Source organism: Phalacrocorax carbo, chromosome 1, assembly GCF_963921805.1.
Source record: "Phalacrocorax carbo chromosome 1, bPhaCar2.1, whole genome shotgun sequence".
Lineage (NCBI taxonomy): Eukaryota > Metazoa > Chordata > Aves > Suliformes > Phalacrocoracidae > Phalacrocorax > Phalacrocorax carbo.
In genome coordinates this window covers 54,910,581-54,929,502 of record NC_087513.1, presented here as the reverse complement: position 1 = coordinate 54,929,502, position 18,922 = coordinate 54,910,581, and the positions used below count along the sequence as shown (strand labels likewise).

The 18,922-nt window shown below is 37.1% G+C and overlaps 1 protein-coding gene across 12 annotated transcripts in view; it reads right to left on the bottom strand.

Annotated features, from left to right (window-relative positions):
• ATF7IP (activating transcription factor 7 interacting protein) overlaps window positions 1–18,922 on the bottom strand; it is a 108,284-nt gene that overhangs the window by 12,639 nt on the left and 76,723 nt on the right. For 6 of the 12 annotated variants that reach the window (XM_064452873.1, XM_064452878.1, XM_064452895.1 and 3 more), the window contains one exon: window positions 11,244–17,615. In XM_064452873.1, the coding sequence (XP_064308943.1) occupies window positions 16,086–17,615 (1,530 nt within the window). In that variant the 3' untranslated portion in view covers window positions 11,244–16,085. Of the gene's footprint in view, window positions 1–1,999; window positions 2,079–11,243; window positions 17,616–18,922 lie in introns of those variants that run through there. The other 6 variants (XM_064452931.1, XM_064452940.1, XM_064452949.1 and 3 more) reach the window with 3 other exon arrangements.

Below are 18,922 nucleotides of genomic sequence, written 5' to 3'. Positions count from 1 at the left end.
CATGCAACCACGATGTTTGTTGATCTTTTATGGTAATTGTGAGGTGAAGACATACTTAATGCAATCAGCGAGGAAAAAACTCTCTGAAAAATATTACTTTTGATAGAAAAAGTTTAGCTGAAATGCATTACAATGCTGTGACATGCTACTTTAAAACATACCGTAAATCCATTTAGATCTGCTGGTGTCTTTTACAGACTATTAAATAGGACTGGGTTGCTTAACCCCACCTGACAGAGTTCTACTGTCCAAGCATAACCATCATCTTTATCTTTCTGACAACTAACCCTCAGAAGAGATGACAGTGGTAAAAACTTGATACCCTATGCTATTCTGAAACTCACCTAAGCAATTCACAAAATCATCAAAATCTTGGCTGGAAAGGACCTCTGGTGGCCATGTAGTCCAACCTCTTGTTGAAGCTGGACTGTCACCAACCCTAAATCAAATGAGTTGCAATTTTGCCCAACTGAATCTTGAGAACATTCAAAAGTGGAATATCTACCATCCCTCTGTGCTGCCTACTGTGATTTCTTTTCCTCTCAAGCTCAACCTGAACCTCCTGAACTTATAGTTCATGGCCACTGCCCCTTGATATATCATCTGGCACTGCTGAGAAGAGTTGTACTCCATCATCTTTGTAACTATCCTCCAAGTAGTTGTAGGTTGCTATTACATTGTCTCTCAGTTTGCTCTTTGCCAAACATGCCATGGTCTGTCAATCTCTTCTCACAGGCCATGTGCTCTAGGCCTCCACCATCCTGACACCATCTATTGGGCCCTCTCTTGTAGTAGCACAACTCTTCTGAACTCAAGGAAGGGGAAACTGGAACTGGACACCGTATTTCTGGTCTGGTCACACTAGTGTCAATGTGGGAGAAATACTAACTTAAATGAGAGCACACTGTTGGCTCAAACTCAATTCAGTGTCCACCATATATCCTCTGCTGATAAAAGAACCAGACTGTCAGTCACCTGAATTGCATAATGCTTCTCCAATACTTGTGTATCACATGAACTGCTTTTAGTGGTAACATTACATTTCTTGCTTACTGAAAGAAATGCAAACCATTCCAGTATGATTTTCTACACTTGTGTAATAAAAATACACAGCAAGTCAAAATATTATGAACATTTGTATAGAACTTGAATGTGCCAGCTAGAGAGATAGCTATTGAGATTGTCTAGAGGAATCAAAGCTGCTTTGTGGCTGGACTTCAGCATGCAGCACAGAGGAATGCATTTAGAGGGCACACAGAATTAAAATTTTGTCTCTAATAGTAAAAAAAAAAATATATCGATTTTTCAGTTAATATGACAGCGCAATACATGGCTTTAAGCACAGCCTCCTATTAATTCTCTGAAATACTGTAATTCCTCACTAATCTAATGCTAATTATAATTAGACCTGCCTACAGTTACACAAGACTTATTAAAAAAAAAAGTATTTTTTAAAAATATGAGGTGCATCCACACTGCCAAAGCACATAAGAGCACAACTATATTAACTCTAATCTTGGCATACATTCCCAAAGCAAAGAACAGCTCTGCATTTGGTATCTAAATGCTCACAAACTAAGTATTTTAGTTAAACAAAAGATTAGAAGCTGTAATAATCTAATGCCTGAATACCAACTGCTGAATTAAAAGGTCTTTAATCAGTAAACAGAAAAGTTAAATACATCTAGAAGAACTTTCCAAAATATAATAAAGAAGTCAAGCATCTCAAATTATTCCACAAGCCTAACACATTTAAGCACATACAGCAACAGTGCTTAAATTAAGGGAAAGGTAAAAATCTTAAAGATGGTTTTACAGTAAGCAGAATTCCTCTTATTTAATGCCTATCAGAATTCTTTAATAGCAGTCCTGTATAACTAAACCACCAAGGAATAAAATACACTAGACAGAAACAGAAGTTTATCCCTTTCTATCATTCAAAGGATGAAACACTTCTAGCTCAGTTACCCCTGCAGCTAGCAAAATCTTTTTCACCTACCCTGAGAAGAGCCATCATCCTCTTCGTCCAGTGTAAGATCAATGACACCTCCTGAATCACTTCCTGTGACCTTCCCGCTCTGAAAGACAAAACTCCTTCATTTTGCAAAAGCAAATCCAGGGAACGCAGGTGGAAAAGGGATACGAATTGAACATTGAGAAGAAGAGGTCTCAGAACTGATGCATGTATTAGAAAAGAACTGATGAAATGAGCAGGAGGAGGAAATTTCAGACAAAATTCCCAGGACTTGGAAAAAAGGCAATAACCGAACGACTGTATTGCGGTATCAAATACTTCATTATTTTTAGCTTTGTAAGGAGTAAAAAATCCTGATGACCAGTAGTGTATTGCTATTTTACGGGTAAATGAATAATGATTTGGTGTTATAGAGTACCTTTCAATTATGACTCTTAACATTTTAAGCTGGTTGTAATCTGTGCTTTCCTGTACAGTAGTATAACCTTTTGACAGAACAGTCACCAGGACAATATATTACTTATCTTGAGACAGCTTGGCCTATGTGCCTATAAAGAAACAGACTTCACAATAAGAAAAAGAGAAAGTTACACTGGAACCTGTATGCTTATAAAACATGTCATCAAAAGCCATCAGAAAACTCCAATTGTATCCAGCTTTTTAAAGTAATTTCATTACCATATTTTTACCGAGTATCACAAATTTTACCATTCTATTATTCTACATATGAAGCCATTTGTAACTGCCTCTTTAGAGAGGATAAAGATGTGGCGATCAGGAATTAGGAATGGTGAAAGAGGATTTACGTTATAGTGAAGGCTAAATGTTATAAAACCCCCCTTTGTTTGATGGTCGTCTAGGTTATCTTCCAGATCAATTCCTGTCCCTTGGCTGTTCAAGGCTGGAGGGATGGAAAACATACTGAGGGAGGTCCTATATACTTATGTGTTTTTAAATACACTTTCTAGAAAAAAATCTCAAATTATGTCAATTTCTAGTTTCTTAAACTTGCTGCAAAAATTAGGGGATTTGCAGAAGAGATCATTTATTATTGGACAGAACTGCTCCCAATTTATGTATTAGAGTAAATCAGGTTCCTTAGGACAAAGGGTTAGGAAAGCAACATAACTATAAAAATCTCTGAACAATAAACATGGAAAAAAGCATAACTGTTATCAGCCCAACAAGGCCTGTACAAATGCCAACATGATAATCCTAGGAAGATTAGAGACTTTTCTGTGCAGTCTGATGGGGACAGATGCTTAAAAAGCCTAAGCACTGAGATTATCTGCTTTACGACTCTTCATTTGGATAAAACTAAGCCTTTACGGAGGTCTAAAGACAATTCTCACATAGGCAAGACTTTGAGGAGAGGGAAAAGAGGTATGGTATGATTACTAAATGCACACAAAAGCTGTGTCCGAATTATTGGACACAAAATTTGGAGTGCCTGACATGAGCGATCTCGTCATTATGCATTATTAGAACCTGATTTCTTTTTGCCTTAAGTTCTGACGCTGCCACTGATGAAATTCTGCTAATAACCTACATGATACACAATTTGAGTAAGGTATATCTACGTATATTCAGAGCTGACAGAAGAGACCTCTATAGGGACTCCATCTTTGCTATACATAGAGAAACATCTTTCAGATTTATTAACCATGGAACTCTTCTGTTGAGCGATTTCTATTTCAAAGACTTTCCAGCTTCAGTTTTCTTAGTATGATGAGCTGATTTACCCACTTGAAGCTTAAGATAAAAGGCACGTTCAAATAATCAATGATTACTTGATTAGCATAAAGTCAAGAGGAATTTCATTCCAACTTGATAATCTTCCCAGTCAATGACGTGTGTTTTAAACTATGGCCCTCTCTGCCAGGAGAAAGCAGATTGCAAAACGGAGGGGGAGATTTATAAGGAACTGGAGAAAAAAATATCTAATGCTAAGTTATTAATTTCTCGCCACTATGAAATACAGTAGTCTGAAGTGATTTCCTTTCAATTCTTCCTCTACAAGGAAATCTAAATCCTTAGAAAAATACTCTGTACGAGAGCTAACTGTTTTGAAGCCCAACTTAACTATGCCAGTCAAGAAAGTTCTCTGAATTTCCAAGTCAGCAAGTGTCAATGCATGCATTTTTTTTTTTAATTTTGGTGTGTCTGGAAGGCCAAAATCTTGAGTTAGTTAGGCAACTATTGAATGATAAAACCAATCAGTCAACAAGGTCTTATACGTGCACTTCTCAGGAGGAAAGACGTTCTTGTAGTTAGCCACACTATTCCAGGTTTTCAACTAAACAACCCTGGTAGCAATCTCCTCAACAGGAACTACCCATAAGCAGTTAGGTTCTTTCCACAACCCACACTAGAAATTGCAGATTTGCAGGGCAGCATTTTGAGTGGTGCTCTGTGGTACATCCCCAAGTCCTGGTGTACTCCACATACAACTCACCCTGAAGTCCTGACTCTCCAGTCTCCCCAACTAAGTTCCCCTAGTTCACCACCCATGCATTTCCCTTGAATGAAATTTAGGGGTACAGGAAAATTTTAAGGAAACTTGAAACACTGGAAACATTGCATATTGTATTTCCCACCTAGGGCAGACGGTGTAGCAGTGTTGTCACTTTCTACCGGAATGGTTAAGACCTACAAATGGAACCATTTGGAATCACCCCTCCCAAAAGCAAGTAATAAATGGTTTTCAAAAAATCCTGTGCCCAGCCAATCAAGGAAATAAAACCACCCCTTTTGAGTATCATGACTATTTTACTCAAAGTCTCTCAGAGCGATTTTTGCTGCTACAAGGACTTGTGAAAACTCCAGTTTACAACAGAGCTATGTTTGAGGAAAGGTTAGAGAGAAACAACTGCTATCACTTCTGTAAATAGAAGGGAATGGGATTCTGAGGAGGAGACTGCCATGTCATACATCAGAAGAGGAGATTCAGACGTAGTGCTCCGAGCAAAATCAGAAACCAGCTTAAGAAGGCTTGCAGCCCTGCTGAAGGCCAAAGGAAGCCTGACAGAGTTTCAGTCATGTATGAACCACCTTCACATTTATGTCAAAAAGTGAAATAAGAGAACAAGTCTTTCAGCTCCTAATATTAGATTTCAGCAAGCATTTGGGCAGAAACTGCTAACAGAAAAATGCAAAGTCAAGGCATTATGGTCTGCTATCAGTTTTCAGCTTTCCCCAAACACAGAAAGCCAAGAACCTGAACCTGCTTCAACTGATATCTGCAGAAGAGCAAGATGATGCAATCATCACACCTTTTCATCAGTACAGTCACACTATCAAAATAATTAAAACCATTTGATGAGAATCCAAAACAAATGCCTGGTGCTTTAGTTCACATTGCCTAGTAAGTCTGAATAACAGAAGAGTCAGTCTCCCTTAGCATATCAAATAAGCTGGAGCAGAAACAAAACAGCCACAGTAATATGAAGTGATCTCTATCTATCTGAAGACCACAGTTACAAAAAAACCCAAAGCAAACAAAATCAAGATCCCTAAAACCACTATTTCATTTGTCAGAACCAGAGCACCAGTCTCCAAACAGACCAGAAGTGGCACTTAAATCTGATTGTTTACAACAGCATCTAGGTAGTTTCTAGTAATCAAACAGAAAAAAGATTACACTGAGATTCAAAATATGTAAACTGCCAGACTCTCTTTTCCATCCTTTTTAACAGCTCACGTACGTTAATGTGTATGCCTTTAAACTCCAAGTAAGTGGAAAACCTCCACAATACTGTCGTTCACACTGTCACTTGAGACCTGTTTTATCCATAGCTGATGAGGTAATGTTGTACAACCTGGAAGTAGTAACAACACAAACTGAGCCATCCATGTAACCACAACTGTATCTCAGCTGCCTTAGTTTAAATCTTTCTCTGCTTTCACACAGCAGCCAGCAGTGTAGCAATTTCAACTTAACAAAAAAACAATGCAGTGAATAAACTAAATTAAAAGTGAAATTAAAAATTAAACCTAGCAAATCCTACTCTGAGATGTCACAGTTTCAAAGATAAATATGCAAAAAGTTTTAGGAGAAAGCAAGAAAAATATAAGACTTCATCTTTTCCTGACTTCTTAATTTTAATATAGTCACATCATTATTATTCATCTGGTCACTGAACTTCCATTTGCAATTAAGATGTTTTGCATAAAAACAATGTGTCCTGTGACAGAAAATGTCATACTTAAGTCTTATGTAGATCCAGCCCAAGAAGAGGCATGCAACTTGGGAGTTGAAAGGCAAAACACTACAGGAAGTGGGGAAGAGGACTGCAAGGAATGATTAAGAGCAGAAACAAAGCTGAAAAAAGGAAGCAGGGGAAAAGAGACTTACAAGCCAAGCAGCAGCCAAGCATGCACTACCCCAAATATGGAAGGACAGTGTGAGTGTACTATAATATTACTCTGCTATTCTCATTCAGGGTTGTGTGTTTTTCCTGAACCAGCCAACCAGGAGAAGGCACTTCACATTTACAATCTCCATCTGTTTTGGAAAGTGTTTTCTTTAAAGAAAATCTTGTCAAATTGCAGGCCCTCTGCCCCAGCTTCTTCAGTTTGCAAAGTCATGCCCACACGTACCTTCTTTACCAATATATAACTATCCCTAGGCTCTATGTGCCTGCCAAATGGCCTAGGCAAGCATCTAACTTGGCAAGCGTGAAAGAAAAGTATTTTAATGCCAAGCACATAACTTGTGAAAGCAGCAACTGAAAGACCCTAGAGGAGGGACAAAACCAAAAGAGTAGTATCTCATCCCTTTCAAATATCTGAGTGAAACCTGGTAAGTCCTGAAACAGAGGCTATGTCATAACCCTCTCTAAGCACCATGTAATTATTTAAGCCTGAACTGCTTTATAGTGCATATGAAGGATAAAATAATGAAAAGTATGTATAAAATGAATGCAACTATGCAGATTTGTGCATTTTTCTCACTTAAATTATTAGAAATTGGTATTTTTACATGTTCTACTAGCTGCAAAAATTTTGCTGACGCAATCTATAGTATCGATTCTTCTGAGTAACATTTTCAGATTTTTTTTTACCATGAAAGCTACCACAAACAGACTTGGTTTTAATGTCTTACATAAAATGTCTATTCATATTACAGTCATTACACTCCAATTCAGGGTTTTCTACAAAGGATTGGTAAAAGTGACCTATACTCATAATTTCATGCAATTTCCACTGTATATACTATGACAGCATAACATCTGTTTTCTTCCAATCCCAACCACAAAAGTCTTTTTAACAATTAAAGAAAGTACTGAGAAATAGATGCACTGATCAAGAAGAAAAAAAAAAAAAGATATACTGATGAGGAGAAGTGCTAGGAAAAGGCAGCAATAATACAGTTTTCTTTGAGGAAAAGAACTAGCCGGTTACTCTGCCATATGTATATTAGTTTTAAAAAGTATTATAGAAAAAGAGTCCTTAGAGGTAATAGAAATCCTGGAACCTGTTAAAAATGCATAAATACAGTGAACAGGGTCACCTGAATCTGAAGTCACAATTAAGATTTGCAATACAAGCAAAGTAAATGCTTTATAATGAAGAAGCTTCTTCCTTCGTTTGGAAGGCTGTTATTATATCCCGTATGTCACTGATTGCAATCTGATAATTAACCTACACACCAGTCAATAGTAAATTAATAAAGGGAAATCAGAAGGGTAATCAGCCTCACAATGAAATGAAGGGCTGCCTCTGCTGTTGAAATGATTCTGAAGCAGTGTCCTCGTCTGCCTCTGGCAAAGTAGGGACATCGAGACAGCCTGCCTATCTTATGTACTACAGTCCATTTTAACACATGCTGAGACCATTTCACACTATTGTAAAATACATTGTAGTAATTTATTGTAAAATATTGTAACATATTGTAAAATACTGTAGTGGGAGAAAGAATATCACTGTAGCTGTGCCATCCAGATCAGCACTGCTGCCAATTAGGGTGATACATCATTTGTAATTTTGAAAAGAAAAAGAAAAAATGGCTGGGGGGCCAGGGAAGAAGAAAAGCTATTTCAGTTCCATGAGAAAAACAAATATAAGGAAGGAGACTGAATTTAAAGGCCAAAGCACATATGGTTGACATGATGTTGAGAAAAGGAGGTATCTTCCACCATACTACAATTGTGAAATTTAGCCCAGAAAGTACTAGCTAGAACATCACAGCATATATATGTCAATGGCAAACTACTTGAGAAAACTGGGTTTCCTGGTTTTGGCTGGCTAGAGTTAATTCCCTTTCTAGTAGCTGGTATAGTGCTGTGTTTTGTATTTAGTATGAGAATAAAGTTGATAAAACACTGATATTTTAGTTGTTGCTGAGCAGTCAAGGACTTTTCAGCTTCTCATACTAGCCTGCCAACGAGAAGGCTAGAGGGGCACAAGAAACTGGGAGGGGGCACAGCCGGAACAGCTGACTCAAACTAGCTAAAGGGATATTCCATACCATATGATGCCTTGCTCAGCATGTAAACTGGGGGAGTTGGCCAGGCTTGGTCACTGCTCAGGAACAGGCTGGGTAGTTGTTGGTTCGTGGTGAGCAATTGTTTTTCATTTGCATCACTTGACTTTCTTGGGGTTTAATTCTCTTTTTGCTATTTTCCTTTTCATTAAAATTTGTTATTATATTTTATTTCAGTTATTAAACTGTTCTTATCTCAACCCACAAGAGTTTTCAAATTTTACTCTTCCAATTCTTTCCCCCATCCCACCGGGGAGGGATGAGGGTGGGGGGAGGAGAAGGGAATGTGCGAGCAGCTGTGTGGTGCTTAGGTGCTGGCTAGGGTTAAACCACAACACTAGGAAAGAAATCTCTCAAACTCAAATTGAACAGAAAATGTTATCTGTTACATCATTCTCTATAACTGCACACAAAGAAATGCCAACATGCACACGTATTTTACCATATGAAAACCCAAAATGTAAATGTTGGTACTTTGAAGAAAATTCTGAATATGTACTTCTATTAAAAGTAAGGTTTTGGTATTATATAACGCCATGGTTCCAGTTCATCACATAGAGTTAACAACGCTACTCATTGTAATGCCACCTGCTTTTCATAAAGGAACATTTCAGTATGCAAAAGTTAAAAACGAAGGGGGAGAGGAGAGGGGGAGAAATGCAACAACAACAACAGCAGCAGCAACAAAATGCAGTGCAAAATAAAAATTAATTCCAGGGTAGTAAAGATCAAAATTCTGAATATTACACGTGGCACGCTGACATAGTGTGGACAATGTTGTTATTAACAGTTTCTTTAGCAACAAAACAGAAAACATTCTGGGGGTTGTAAAAGAGACAATCTATGAAGCACCACACCACCACAACCATACATGATGCACCAAGGCGTTATATAATAGCAAAAAATCAATCTTAATTTATGTGAAGTGATGTTAAAAATATGCTCTGGTAACGGGGGGTGTGTTGGGAGGGTGGTGATACTGTGTTTGTATGCATAATTATAAGGTCCATATTACTGTTTTAGTCATCCACATAGAAAACAACAGATTTCAAGCACAGTCTAAGCAGCTGTGGAAATTATTTTTTTAAATACATTTTTGAGCATATTTAAGTCACTAACTGCTTCAATGTCAGACTTATCATTCCTTAACAGTTATTTTTTCCAATGCAGTATCTCCCACAAAATTGAAGTAATTATTCCAGCCTTGCAAAGCTGTCATGAAGATTTATTTGACCAGGCACCAAATGTATCTGCCATCTCTTACCAAGATAAAAGTGAAAATGATAATGCATTAAAGTTAGCAGTTTACCGAGATCACAGTTTGCACAAACAAAATTTCACAGGGCTGCAATACACATTTTGGTAGCGTGTGGTTGCATACTTGTATAATACTCAAACATTATTATCAGACATTTTACGTATTGCATTTGCGAGATCGCTGTGTTCCCCTTATCCTTAAACAGTACTATGCAACACTTCCTACAGAACAACAACAATGCAAGCATGGAAAAAATTAATAACCGGTCTCAGTAATCCCTTTGTATTATATACCCTTTCGTTTCTTTGGTGCAGAGTAGATGTTGGCTCTGCTACCCCTATTAATAGAAGAGTCATAAACCAAGAAGGCTGAGAAATTCATTGCCAGAAATGTCATTTTTAGGCACTAGCAATCATATTTCCAAATAAAAGCCATAAAGGAACACTTGACACAATGCTTAAAGTATTTTTTTACTGCTGTGATTTTGTTTTTCCTTAATCAAACAGTTAAAAGGGTATATAATAAACAGATACATGCATGCATGCACGCACACACACACCTCTCTACTGGTTCTTACTCTTTTAAGGTGAAACATCTACCTTGTTTCCCCAAAGCCCACTGACAGTTTCCCAAGAGTATTAGGTGGGATGGCCACCTTGGATGATGGAAGATCATCTTATTAATCAGTAAATAGGTTTTATTTATAGTGCTTTTCAAATTAGTTTAATGCAGCTTTTAAAAGCTATTATCTACATCTGATGTAATGACATAATCAGTTAGATTGCATTCATATGCCTCTCAAATTTTTGGCCCAAAATGACAAATTGGAGTCTGTAAAACACAAATATATTTACCTGTTGAAAGCTGCTCTCAGTAACTGGGGGTGGTTTAGGTAACCCAGATATGGTGTCAGGGAAAAACAATTAACTTAATTTTTTAAAGTAATCTGAAAAATTCCCAACAGGACATCATGTAGCTGAATTGGGTGGCTGTTTTAAGGAGCAAAAATCAAGTAAATCCATTCTTGTATGACTTTTGAACTGTCCTGCTGCTAACATCTTTATAATTTAAATTTCTAATTAGTCTCAGGTAAAGGTTCCACCTCACAGATGAGAGCTAGTTGCATTTTAAACAGCACAAACATAACCCCGGGGTCAGAGACAAAAATAAAGTATCCCATTTTACATATATAATTATGCATGTTTATTTTCAGTGACAAAACCATGAAATGCAAGGAAACATAGTCATCAATAATGCTTCAACAATATAGAATTAATAGCCGCTATGAATTGTAAGCTGACATATCCACTTTGTTCACACTGTTTCCCAACAGACATTCACGAAGTTCATTACACATTGCAAAGTAAAGGGATAGGAGTTATAAATGTACTTTATTAACATTTTACCAGATGAATTTCCAATAGTCAGCAAAATAGCTTAAATGAAACTGTAGTTCAACCAAACAAAATCAAGGCATGTCAGAAACAATGGGAAATGGATAGGACACTGGTGGATTATTTTAAAAAAAAAAAAACAACAAACACCTGATATTAGCTGAAAAGGTGAAATGCACAGACGAAACAGACTGAAGAAAGATTTACTCTGTAAGAGAATAAGCTGCACCTGGAGTGGGAAGCAGGGAAGAAAAGACTATTCACCTGACCTGGGGTTTTAATAAGTATCACGTAATCGTTCTTGAACAGATTGACTTTGTGGCAGCCATTTTTAACACGCCCAACCTCATTCAGATTTGTTCACTGTTATTTCATGTCACAACATAAAAAAAGCTGCTTTCATAGATTCCCACAGTATACCATAGTTATATGTATATATTACATATAATATATATAAATCCTGAATCTGAAACTCGGATTCATAATAAAATACTTAAAAACCATTCTAAAGATTTGTTATATAATTTAAAAAATGCCTTTGCCTCTGTAACAATAATATTTACCCCAATACATTAAAAGTGCTTGTCATGTCTTCAGAAATGCAATTCTAGGACCTTAGGCACTGGAGCGGCCATTGGTAAAATGACTGGGACTGAATTACAACCCTTAAATTTCTGTGTACGTATGAAAAAGTTGAAGTTGAACAACTAAAACATGGTAAGATGCCCCCTCCCACATCCTTGTGGCCATTCTTTTGGAGCAAGAAGCAGAGGAAAGCTGAAAAAGGAGAAGCAGTCATAGAGCAAAAAATCATACATCCAAGCTGCTTACTGAAAACTTTGACTATACTGACGTAAACAGTATGAAACTATTGAAAAGCTGTATAGTTCAGGATAGCCAAAAAGATGTACCAGACTAAAAACACAACAAAGCTAAGAACACGTTCAGCTTCAAAGCATCCTTTCCATGCCTTCACTTATCTGACATTGTGCAGAATGGAGCTCTTCAAGGGGCAGAGTGAAGGTGCATAAACTGAAGAACATTTAGCTTCTAGATCTCCCACACTGTAGATCACAGTAACTTACAGTGGGGATGAATTACTTAAATAGCAATAAAAGAATAAAAATTTAACATACTGTAAGATACTGTGCCAACTTTGTAAAAATAAAAAGTAATTAGGGTAAATCCTTGAAGTAACAGCAGAGATTTCCAAACTTAACAGGAAAAAGCACAGAAAACACAAGTTCTAGAGGCACAGCACCAGTATCAAAGCTTCACTATGAAAATGAGATGCAAAACTAAGTATATGGATGTATTATATAAGGTTCCAGTCACTCCCCACTGTTTTCAGAGTCATCTCCATCAAGGGGAATGGAATTTAATCAATGACATGGCAGCCATTATTTATGAAGATCAGTTTGGTTGACTTGCTTGACTAGTTTAGCTGACCAGCTAAGTGCTGGGTTTCTTTCCACTGAAATGAAATATTCTAATTTTAGGAAAAGTTCTAATTGGAAAATTCAAGAGTGATAAATAACATTTTTTCAAAGTACATTTGTTATATTAGAATTTTAAAGTTAATTTTAAATGATGAGTAACAATTTTGTATTAAATTAACAGCCGAAGTCTAAATTTAAGTTCAGACAAATGAACTGCACGTAACCTACTGGTTCACCAACTTGCTTCACCTCTAACAAAAATATAATGGAGGAAAAAAAAATCCCAAACCACAAACACTGCAAAAACTGATTTATCCTGCTGTTTGGGGTTCTCTGCTGATGCTGCCACTGAGGAGTTCAATTCATGTCCATTGTGATAGAGTTCATGATGTTCATGCAGCATAACCTGTACTGCAGTGAACAGGACTGACTTGAAATTTTATCTCACAGTTGAGAAAAAGAAAGAAAAAAAAAGACCCCGTGCTTCCCATATTACTGTACACATAGCCAAAGTTGACTTTACAAAAGCAGCAAAACACCCATTCTGTTTGCTTGCTCCAGCTTTTGTAGAAAGGAAATACATGAGCAAAGATTCATGGAACACTTTGGGTGGGAAGGGGAACAGGAGAAAGCTTTTCAGTTCTGGAAGGTTGAAAATAGGTTCTATTAATCAGAATTAATTCAAATATTATCGGAAAGCTTAATGAAAGCCGACTACAGCTCTTGTGAAGCAATAATACTTCCAGCCCAAACCAGGAATGCTTTTACTAATTTTCAAGAAAAAATTCTCCCACACAAAAATAAAAAGCCAGTAACACTGCAGTCAGTAGCTTTGAAGTATCAGGTTCAAACTGACAGTAGTAAAAGGACACTGTACAGTTGGTGCCAACGGAATCGGAATTTAACAAATGAGAAACCAAAAATATCCAATTATGAGCCAACAGAATGGAAGTCAAGTTAGAAGCCAAATGATAATTAAAAAGAATCAGAGACATGCCCACCCAGGTTGGCCAAGAGACCCTTTTTCAATTTAAATCACCAACTGGATTTATGTTAAAGGATGAAACAATCAGCAATATGCTGTTACAGTAAGTTACCTAGATGCAGTTAGGATCAGAGCAGGGCATGTGGTCAGTATGACCACAGTACGCAGCAAGAGGGAACAAAAAAGAATCATCTCCTGGCAACATACTTTTCTTGTTTCTACAAGATAAATGTTCAACGCCAGTATGCTGGAACAAGCAACTACCTGAGACAAAGCCAGCAATTATATATTTTTTTGGGGGGGTGGGGGGGAATAATACATACCCATCTTGGTGTAAGTTTAGAGTAAATCTTTTCGAACAAGAAATTAAATTTTCCACTCTGGCTGAATTATGAATTCTACAAATCCTTAAAACTTGGAAATCTGTATTTCTCTAAAATATCCTAGCATAAGTTACTGCATAGTTCTCCTATATTTTAAGAACTGTTTGCCCTTCGTTTTTTCAATTTTTCTTCTTTCTAGCAACTAGACAGGATTACTTTCTTCACTATTTTCATTTGATTTACTCTAGGCTTAATAAAATGATAATCCTAGATCCATTATTTCCTTCCTCTAGTCATTGATGTCGTAAGTTAATGCTGGAACTAAAGTAGTGCAGAATTGTGCAGAAGTAATTTTAAATTCACAATTATATCTGATCAACTAGGTCAATCATTACAACAACAGCAAATAAAAGTGACTGTAAACACAATATATAAGATGAATATAGCACTTTCAAAACCTTTTAATCTTTAACATGTTCCATCAGAAAATGGAATACACTGTGCTGGTCTTCCACTTTGGAGAATTGATGCAGTAAGTATGAAAAACCTACCCAAGGCCACAAAGGTAAACATTATCAACCAAGATAAAAACTCCAAGATTCACACGTCAAGTCCTATGTTCAGACTCTAACAAAATGATAAATCTCATTCAATAGTTGAAAGCCTTTCCCAGCAAGGAAGTTCTCCACAGAATTGAGTTTATCATAGTCAATTTGTTATTTCAGCTGGGATTTTTCTCTATTTTGTCCACTGCTGAGCTACAAAAACACTTCCAGTGAAGTTCTTAGTGTGATAAACCACGTGTGTGGGGGTGTGTGTGTACACACATATACACATGCATTTCAAAAGGACGAAGCCGTTCGCATTTCATTCAGTTGATGTAACTAAAAACAGTTTTAAATGCTACACCGTTTCTTCTTCCAAAGTGGACCTACCATGATTTGTGATTTGATGACCAGTTTTCCATTTTTATTTACAGGAAGGTGTCTCAATTGGTCAGAATCTCTGACGAAAATCATGGCATAGAATAGCAGAGACAAACCATGAGTTAGATTCTCAAGTGTGATTCATTAAAAATGAACTATGACTAGCCCTAATTTGTAATTTTTCTTCATTAAAAGAGCCTTTTAAACTACAATTTCATTTCTCTGAAAAAAATCGTATCCACTATCCTTAGAATTTCTAACCTGTAAAAATCTCCCATGGAAAACGTAATGACAGGATCAGTTTACTACAGTGAACTGATTTAAATAAGTTAAAACCAAAAATAATATTTGGATAGGGTTTGGTGGGGAAGAACAGATGTGGTTTTGTGAATTATGCTATACTGACGAAGACTATACTGACTATACTGCCAACACAATGTGAAATGTAATGGAAGGGGTAGGTGAGAGGAAATACAAAAAAACCTCTCACAAGATAAGCACGTATAGAGACAACACTTCAACTCCAATTACTTTCCACTTAAGCAACAAGCCTGTTCGACTCTGAGAATGATTTCCCCATTTCACGCACAACTGAAGAGATCCCAATTTTAATATAATTTGTATCAAATAGTGCCTTTGGGGAACAGTATGACTGAAATTTTAGCCAGAAATATTAAATAGGAAAAGGAAAGACCTGCAATACAAATCTATAGCTCACAGAGAAAAGCAATTTAGAAGAACGCTTAAAAAAAAAAAAAAGAAAAAAGGCACAATCCTCTGGTAGGTCCGATAACAATTTGAACAGAGGGTGACAGTGGTCAAGCAATTCCAGGTGTTTTCATGCATATGTATGTATTTGTAGTGTATCTGTGTCTATTTCATTCAGCTTCTACTTTCTCCGTGTTCTTCAGTAATCAAGTATTTGATTTGTAAGATGCTACATTAGTGCCAGCAGGCACAAAATGGTATAATAAATACACTCTTCACGAAATATAAAAGCCATGCACTTAGTGAAGAAAGCATAGCTCTTCAGCTAAGTGGAAATCAGTATCTCCCTTTCATTCTTTTAAAATAGCTCTGCTCAGCCACTTAAAGAGTCCCAGCTGCCACAGAAAGTCATACAAACTCCAAGCCCTGCTCTGTTTAAGTTTCTGTTCCATATCTCACTTCAGGAGTGCGAACAGGATACTTCTTGCTGAACTAGACCGTAAGAAATTTCCTTATTAGATGAAGAGAAAAAACAAATCTGATAATTTTTCCATTTCAGCAATTCATTTGAAATCAGTTCCATTACAGAAGCATCAAGTCATTGGTTCTTGTTTTATCACGCGCTTTATAAAGACAGGTTCGTTACAACACCCTTGAACGGGACCGGCAGTTAGGTTCCCACTGGCCATGTTCTTGGGGAGAAACACCTTGGAAGAACTGTGGTTCAACAGGATGGGGCTTTTTGAATTCAGAGCTGGGTGTCCCTCAGGGACTAAAGTCACAGAATTAGTGCCAGGTGGCACCACAGATTTCTTAGGGAATAAAATTTTGCTTTGTTCTAGAACAACATGGTTTATAGAGGAGGTGGAGGCACCAGACAGTGATTCTTTTATCACTTCATTTGGGATCTTGCTATATAGGTAATTGGGGGCATTATTCTCCATTATATCTGACCATGCCCTGTAGCGAACTTCTGCAGCTCCCCAGTAGTGTCTAATAGCAGACTCTGAGCGATGGCCTGTCACTGCCATTATTTCTCTAGGCCCCAGTCCTGCTTCACATAGTAGCTGGATGGTGGTAGTTCGGAGAGAATGATTGGTATATCGTTGAGAGAGCCTGGCTGCCACACTTATCCTGGGCATCATGGTACCTAAGTAGTTCACACCCATCGGTTCTCTTTTGTACCAGACAGGCTGTTCTTGCATTTGTTCTGATGTTAGCTTTAAAGGATGCAGGTAAAAGGCAGGGGGCTCCGGAGGCAACTTAGACAAATAAAGCTCCAAGGAAAAAACAGGACAGTTTGGGTCCCCTGGCATATCATACATTTTACCCATTTTATGAGGATCTTCTCCGTTTTTTCCTTTGCCAGGATACCTAAACATAGCATATCGACGCCCGTTCTTGTCCTTCTCAACAACAAAAGCATCTGGAGCCAGATCTCTTAAAATTTCCCTCCCTCGTTTGGCAAAATGCAACTGCAAATCAAACCACACCTTGTTGACAAGTGCCAGTGGACTGTGCAAACCCAGCACACCAGATTGTTTAATCTTACGCAAGTCCTCAACAGCTATAGGAGGATGGTGGTGAGTCTCATCCTTTCCCTGCATGCGCAGCATCTTCAGCACGCTCACAAATACCATGTTTGCACCAGCAAACTCTTTGTCCTTCATTAAGCAAATCTGACGATTATAAGGTGGCATTTTGAGATGCCGGTTTAAGCCAGCACGCATTGACTTGTAGCTTGCCACACTGTAGGTATTTCCATCATGATTCCTTACTGTGTAATAAAACTCTCTTAAGATATCATTGAGTTCACTTACTGGGACCAATTCAAAGCTAGGATCCTTGCCATTTTTGGCCAGCCATTGTTTTAATAGGTTAGCTGCCCAGCCAGTCTGCTTGTGGGTGTTTTTGATGCTCTTAGCATCCTCTTCCTCTTCCTCCAAGCCAAAGAGGACATCCTCAGGGAAGTTAAAATTCGTCTGTGCTGCTTCTACTGCTTCTTTATTTTCTGTTGAAGTCTCTTCCTGTTTCAACTGCTTTTCGAAACAATTGATCAAAGTTGTACCATCAAATATGCCACAGGTATACGGCACACAGCGAACTACTTTTTGTTCTGAGAGCTGTGAAGTGCGGAGCAATACATAATATTTTGGATTTTACATAACAAAAAGCAGGTGGCATTAACTGGATTTTTGAAATGATATGGCAAGTCAATTCCATACCTCACTAGCCAATTAAAATGCATCAGGTCCTTCTTTATTAACCACGGCATTACACATGCTTTAACTAATTTGACTGAAAGCAAACCTAGACACACACACTAGAACAGAAGACTGAAAACCGGAAAGCATCTTGTGTCATTTATTTCCCTCCTTGCTCACCTTCCATTGCTAAATACCACCATCACACACAATCTGTTTTTCCAAAATCTTTTCCGGGTTTCAGGCTCTACCAAAGAAGAAAAATTCCAAAATATACATCTTATATTGACAATTAAATCTTAAAACCATACATCTGTCATCCATTCTGGTACTGAATTTCCTACATATCAAGTACTGATAAATGTTTTAATAGCTATAATCCACAGGTATCTTTGAAAAAACGAAGTTCCAAACAACCATTCTTTATGAAATGCCTTATTAAAAAGGTAGAGTGAGGCACTAATATTGGATACCTCTGCCAGACTAGTTCTGTGACAGATGAAAACCAGAATCTTGTCCAGTATATTTTCTTCTTGCTTTGAAATACAATTCAGATTTAACTGTACCTTGAAACACTATTAAATGTGGAAATTTTGGCTAGAAGAAATTAATGTTACTCCCCTCAATAAAATGACTTCCAGTTAACAGCATTGTAAGTTTGAGGTGCTTTGTGAAATATCTGTATGCAGAAATAAAATTAATTACAAGTAATTTTAAATAGCTTAAGGTCAACCTTTAAATTTCAAAGCAAGTTCAACAAATCTTAGATGAGGAATCCAGAAGTACTGCAAGTTCTCCTTTATCATGAAGTAGTTATTCCTGAAGAAAGTTTATTTTGCCTTTTTTTTTTTTTTAAATGACATATGGAAATGAAATACTAGAACACCAATTCTTATTAACTTCTGGATTGGTGTGGAAATGAGAGCTGTAATAATTTACAAAATATTTGTAGCTTTAAGTTCAAGCCCTTCAGACAAAAACTGGGCAGGGTTTTCTTTTGTATGTTAGCTCTGTTGTATCAAACACATTTTTAGTGTGCTCCTAAATTACTAACTCCTCTACTTACATAAACCCCATTAGAAAACTTCTGAAAAGATTATCAGAAGCTCATGCTCCAAGTAATACTCTGGATCAGAAGAAGAAAAATACAAATGGACAGAAACTAGAAAGGATGGCACAAAAAAGAAACGAAAATTGTTTCATTATGAGCAATAAAAGTAAATAAC